Source organism: Osmerus eperlanus, chromosome 5 (genome assembly GCF_963692335.1).
Source record: "Osmerus eperlanus chromosome 5, fOsmEpe2.1, whole genome shotgun sequence".
NCBI classification, from domain to species: Eukaryota; Metazoa; Chordata; class Actinopteri; order Osmeriformes; family Osmeridae; genus Osmerus; species Osmerus eperlanus.
Window position 1 is genome coordinate 23,404,213 of NC_085022.1, and position 6,063 is coordinate 23,410,275.

At 42.3% G+C, this 6,063-nt stretch overlaps 1 protein-coding gene across 2 annotated transcripts; it reads left to right on the forward strand.

Annotated features, from left to right (window-relative positions):
- Positions 1-318: 318 nt before the first annotated feature.
- LOC134021721 (SIN3-HDAC complex-associated factor-like) lies at positions 319-5,645 on the forward strand. 2 transcript variants are annotated; one of them, XM_062462818.1, is made up of 6 exons: positions 319-463; positions 2,336-2,463; positions 2,644-2,743; positions 2,849-2,972; positions 3,088-3,235; positions 3,480-5,645. In XM_062462818.1, the coding sequence occupies exons 2-6, from the start codon at positions 2,336-2,338 to the stop codon at positions 3,892-3,894; spliced, it is 915 nt and encodes a 304-aa protein (XP_062318802.1). In that variant the 5' UTR covers positions 319-463; the 3' UTR covers positions 3,895-5,645. The 2 variants fall into 2 exon arrangements, with proteins under 2 accessions (XP_062318802.1, XP_062318804.1); XM_062462820.1 differs by lacking the exon at positions 319-463 and adding an exon at positions 1,219-1,330.
- Positions 5,646-6,063: the final 418 nt, after the last annotated feature.

Below are 6,063 nucleotides of genomic sequence, written 5' to 3' on the forward strand. Positions count from 1 at the left end.
AAGGTTTATTGTGGATTTGACACGTTTGTTGATCATGGTGACTCTACAAATTCGTTTAACAATGCGCATCCCTTGCTGGGTCGCTCCATGCAAGCCATCTGGCGTTCCATAGTAAAACGACAGGCTCCGCCTCTTCGCTTACATTCTCCAATGTGCCCTAGCAACTGGAGCCAAGCCCCCCATTCCCGCGCAATGTTCCCATCCTTATAAGGCTAGCAGAGTGCAGACGCAGTGAAACGTCACGCCTTTATGTAAATTGGTTTGATTGAAGAAAATCAGAAAATGGAGGCGTGTATGGTGCGCGTGCGTAGTAGGGTCTACAACTATCCAGTGTTGTAGGCATCGAGACGTCAACAAGAGAGTGGTCGCGAACTGATGCTGTGCTATCCGGAGACTAGTTACACCGTTACAACGCATTTCAAAGGTTATTACTTTGTATCAACTACGCCCGTCTTGCATCAAGGTAATCATACAACATATTTATTTTGTCTCAGCAAGTAGTGTGCCTTTTTAAATACAAGTAGGCTGTTCTATAGCCTGAGGTGTCTGGTTTCAATTCCATCATACAAAACAAGACCCGAGTTGACTGCTTGAGATAACAATTAAATCTTCATGTGAGAATTACCCGCTTCACATCTGAATACAAATGTCCTTTAATTTAAAAATGGTTTTCAATTATACCCTATTACTTTCGACTTGCGAAAGTAAATCTGTGAAACAGTGTTGGTTGACTTCTGTAGGGTGGAAGCGAACAAGGGTCCCGCGCCTGCATCCTAACGTAGGCAATGCAAATGTATTTGATAATACAAACTGCTTTGACACTTAAGGATTTGGCACATTTTTAACAGAGAGATTAAGTGGGTTCGACTGTTCCGTTTAGTTTGTTATTATATATTCAGATCCACATAGGCCCTATGCCTTATGTTTTTGTGTTTGAACGTTTGTCTGCAGTCCTTGACTTTATCCTGATAGAAATGGCTATCAAGTTAGCCTACCTCACACGCCCACCCATGGCTGTAGAGTATTTGCACAAGCAGGCAAAAGATTCCTGTCATATGGACACATAAAATAAATGTAACGATAGACGGACCGAAATACATACAATGACACCATCAGACCAGCACAGGGCAAGTTTAAACGCGAATCTTTGAACTTAGTGCGTGTTTGGGGTTAAAAATGGACTGCGCAGTGACGCGGCATCACTTGAACAACAAAGGGTTAAGATGACATTACACGACGATTCGAAGACCGATTTTGCCCAAATCCGTAAAGAATACCGTTCAGTGGACAATTTTGACCTAACTTGTGTATTTATCAGAATGAAGTTCAGGTGAGCACAGAGGGCCGATGAATTCTGACCTGAACGGGCACTACATAAAATGGGTGCGCATGAGGCTGCTAGTTTGCCATGCTTCCTCGCCAAAGTGGGCGGCGAACTTGTCGATGCTCCGTCTGCTGTAGTCTACTGGTTAGAAAGGCCAGTTGCGGGACTTCAGCATCTTTTTTTTCGAAATCTAACATATTCATGTATGTATACAAAAACGGTTTCCTCCTCAAGCTTTTTTGTAACTTTTAATTTCGAACGGATTCATAAAAATATTGCCCGCCGCCTCAGCTTAGCCTACACCCCCTCCCTCGTCCCCCTGGCCTTTGAAGTGTGTTGCCATGTTGAGCTACGTCACATACTGTATTTTTACGGCTACAGTGTGTGGTTGTGGCACTGCATTCTGTGTCAGGAGACCGACAGCCGCCGAGTTGGCAAAACAGTCTTGGGGGCGCGGCACATGGTTTTGCCGCATGATTCTTCTATAGATTTAGACGCCTACTTTGGGCGTTACAAAATTGTTAAGTTTGACAGCATTAAGCCTACGTGATAGTGAATCTAGAACAGTTAAAAATGTTAAAGTTAGAAATGTTAAATAAAAAAAACATTTAAAATCAGCTTTTTGTTCAGCCCCACGTGTTGGCTCTTTCGGCTGTATCCAGACGTTATTTTATGCATAGCCTACATATTATTTATTCATTTAAAATGAGCCTATAGGAGCTCAAACAATAATTCTGCTATGTTGTTGGATCGTGCAGAATTTGGGTGACAATCTGAGCGCAGCGGGATGACATGATCTGTCTGACACGCAGACAGCTGACCTAGTTCCCTCATTTGGGTCAAAGCACCGCTAAATGCCTAATTTCATCAGTAGCCTATTTGAGGCGTAATATTGTGTGCGGATGATAAAATATTTGTTTACTGCTCAAATACTTTTCTAGAATGTAATTTACCCCCCACCATCCACCACTCCTTCAGATGATTTAGTATGTGTCCGTGCGCTTTTTAAAGATGTTTGGCTTTCACAAGCCGAAGATGTACAGGAGTTTAGACGGCTGTTGCATCTGCCGCGCCAAGTCTTCCAGCTCGCGCTTTACCGACAGTAAGCGGTACGAAAAGGACTTCACGAGCTGCTTTGGGTGAGACACACAGCTTTTGTGGTTGTTGTAGTGATGTGTTTGGGATAATGTGTTCATAGATGCAGTGCACTAAGATTTCTGGGTTCAATTTTGTTTTTCTTTTTCTACTATCTTTCTCAGTATCACAAGCACTTTATTTCACTAAACTGACCAAACCATGCATTTGCTCATCCCCTGAAGACTGTGCGAAACTCGGACTGGAGAGATTTGTAACGCCTGTGTTCTACTGGTGAAGCGATGGAAGAAACTGCCCACTGGGTCCAAGAAGAACTGGAATCATGTAGGCACCTCTCAGGACACTGAAACTGGCATATCACCTGAGAAGGAGGGAATACTGATAACTCCACTCCCCTGAGGGAATACTGATAACTCCACTCCCCTGCAGGTGGTTGATGCACGAGGTGGGCCCAGTCTGAAGCTGTCCTCCAGACCAAAGAAGATCAAGCCTCTGTCCAAGCGTGCGAGGCCAAGCCAGATCAGCCGGCTGCAGAAAGAGTTGAAGAGAATCAGTGAGTTTCCTCTTGTCACATGACCACACAAAGCATCTCCCTTCAGATTAGGGTTGAAATGATACAGCCCTTACCACACCTAACAGTACCCATGCCTGTGTTCTGCATTGCCCAGACTCTGATGCCCACAGCACCACATCCAGCATGTCCCCGGCCCAGTCCCCCAGCTACAGCCCGTCTGACGAAGGCTCAGACGCTGAGCTCTCTCCTGGCTCCAGCCGCTCACCCGTCTTCTCGTTCCTGGACCTCACATACTGGAAGAGGTGGGGTTTATAGTGGATTGTTTGTATTGGGTATATATTTTTGATTGCTTGTCAACAGTGCAGATTTTTCCTGGGCATCATTAAATCATAGTATATTCTATTTTACTCAACAATCACAGTATTGTTTGTAGTGCTCTATGGAACCAGATTCACACACCTAGTAAAGAAATATAGGCTCTTAATTATTAATTGATCTCATGCCAGTCCTGCACAGATGTGTCTCAAACCATGATGTCTTCCTCAGGCAGAGGGTGTGCTGTGGGATCATCTACAAGGGCCGCTTTGGGGAGGTGCTGATCGACCCCCACCTCTTTAAACCCTGCTGCCGTAGAAAGCAGCAGGAGCAGCAGCAGGAGGCTGAGGAGGAGGATGGCTATGATGAAGAGGAGGAGGAGGAAGAGGTGGAGGTGGGGGAGGAAGGGGAGGTGCTGGAGGAACAGGTTGAGGAGGAGGAGGTGGGAAGAGAGAAGCTCCAGGTGCTGGAGGAGCCGGTTGAGGAGGAGCTGAGAGGGGAGGAGCTGAGAGGGGAGGAGCTTCCAGAGGAGAAGGAGCAGCCGCAGCAGGACCTCTTCACTCAGGAACAGGTCACCATGGCAACGCTCCAGACCATAAAGCAGCAGGAGCAGTGGAGGGGTCCTGGAGACGGGCAGCTGAAATAGTTTGGGAGTTTTGTGTGTGTTTTGTTAGTGCTCTTTCTGTTTGTGTGTTTTGTTAGTACTCTTTCTGTTTGTGTGTTTTGTTAGTGCTCTTTCTGTTTGTTTGTGTTTTGTAACTTGTGAACCGATGAGCCATATGGAGTCCTGTTTTCTCCCCTCTATGGTTGTTGTATTTAATACCCTACATGTTCATCACAGCCCTCAAGGTGTTCCCCTTAGTATGAAAATGCTGGACTTGTCATTGGTTGGAAATATACAGCTGTATTTTATTTTTACGTTTTATACTTTTACATTTCACTTACAGCATATATTTATCTATCTTGTACATAATTCTAATGACCTGTATATATTTGTATTTTGGTCCCAGTTTAAACAAGCAAGGCCTATTCACAGCACCAACAATTTTACCAGCCTTAATGTGGAGTGACAGGCAACACTAGTAGTCAGTATGTTGGCAGGATAAGCAATAACACGTCTATGAGCCTCACATACAGTATGGTATATTTTGCATGAACGATGAAAAGGCCTTCTCATCGAGGGTAAACTATCCCCTCAGAAGCATGAATTGAATCTGTTGCATGGCCTTAATAGGAAATGTCTTTTTGTATATTGGTATTTTACCTATCAGACTCCACGACTCTGAAACTACAAAGTATTTTTTTTAAAGAAAGAAAAATGAAAAAAATGTTCAGTTCCACAAACACAGCAAAACAGCTTAAAACACATAACTCAACCTGCTGTTTCTCTCCAGACTTCCTTCTCTCTGAGCTTAAAACTGTGAAAGAACCTTTTCACTTTTTCTTATTATATAAGTGCTTCAAATTTCAATAGAGGTTTTTGTTGGTACACATGCATAATAATGAATGTGCACTCAGCAACTTTACATTCATAATTTTGTAAAAATATGTAATAGCTTCAGTGTGAAATGTTCAATCATTGTCTCTTCACAAAGAGCACTGCAAGGGTGTCACTATATACTAAGTTATCAAACAGAAGCCAAAGCACACTTAAATTCACCCATTTCAAATCAATACAGTTTCTATGGACGGTTGAAAGATTTTGCACTTAGTCTGTAATTTTCTGTGTATGTTATGATAGGCCTGCCGGACAGAAAGAAAATAACACTACAATGGCATATTATGTTTTATTTAACTCATCCATACAAGACGAGATGTGGAAGGATTTTGTAAATACACAGGGTGGATCATTTCCTTGAAGAAGTTAGTTTTTTCTCTTATTTATTTTATATTTATTTGTATCTCAGCATCTTTGCCGTTTAACTGATTGCTTCTTAGTTGGTTAAATAGCCTGTTATGGATTTTTTATAAACAATTTTGTATTTCAGTGAATTAGATTGAATGTAATTTTCAAGCAAACATTCTTCAGTCATGCCTTCACTTATGCTCTCTCAGTATTTCTGCAACATTGTTATTTATTTTCTGCTCCTTCAGTTGTGTAACTTATTGTTATAGCTTCAGTTGAATTTATCATGTTAACACGCCCAGCCTGTTAAATGATGATGTCAGTGATCCGTCAAAAGATCAAACTTTACTTCAATGTTTCCTAATCCTTGTGATGCTATTATCCATATGAATTATTCAATGGAATAGTTAAATGTAGCTTTAGTACATGCATGTATTGTAGCTATGCATTTGCATTTTTTAAGATAAGCTAGTAGGCTACATAATACATTTTGGTATTTTTTTCATACATAATGTCGTTTTTTTTTCCTTAAATAAAAGTGTCTTTTGTGAGTTTCAGTTGTGCATATGTTCGTCTTCGTCCGTAGACTGTATATAAAAGATGGACGTAGTCAGCGTGATGTCGCCCATTGGTTTGTGAAAGCCCGTTGTGAAGCCTCGATATTTGTACTTCCTGGTCGTCATCTTGGGTTTTTGAAGCCAGAAGTGACCATATTTGGACGAGGGGGCAAAGGGTGGGTCTTTCTCCTCTACTTGCCTCTATGCATGCACCTGGCTAGTAAACCGTGCGAAGTTGCTGCAAACATCGTTAGCTTCCATTGAGAAGATCTCCCCTTGTCCAAACAGGATGCAAATCACTCCAGACTGGACCTGGACCTGTCTTTGAGGCCTAATAACTACTTAATTATCAAATTATTTTCAGATGGACCACTTATCTAGCTAATGACACCATGATGAATTGTGGACAATT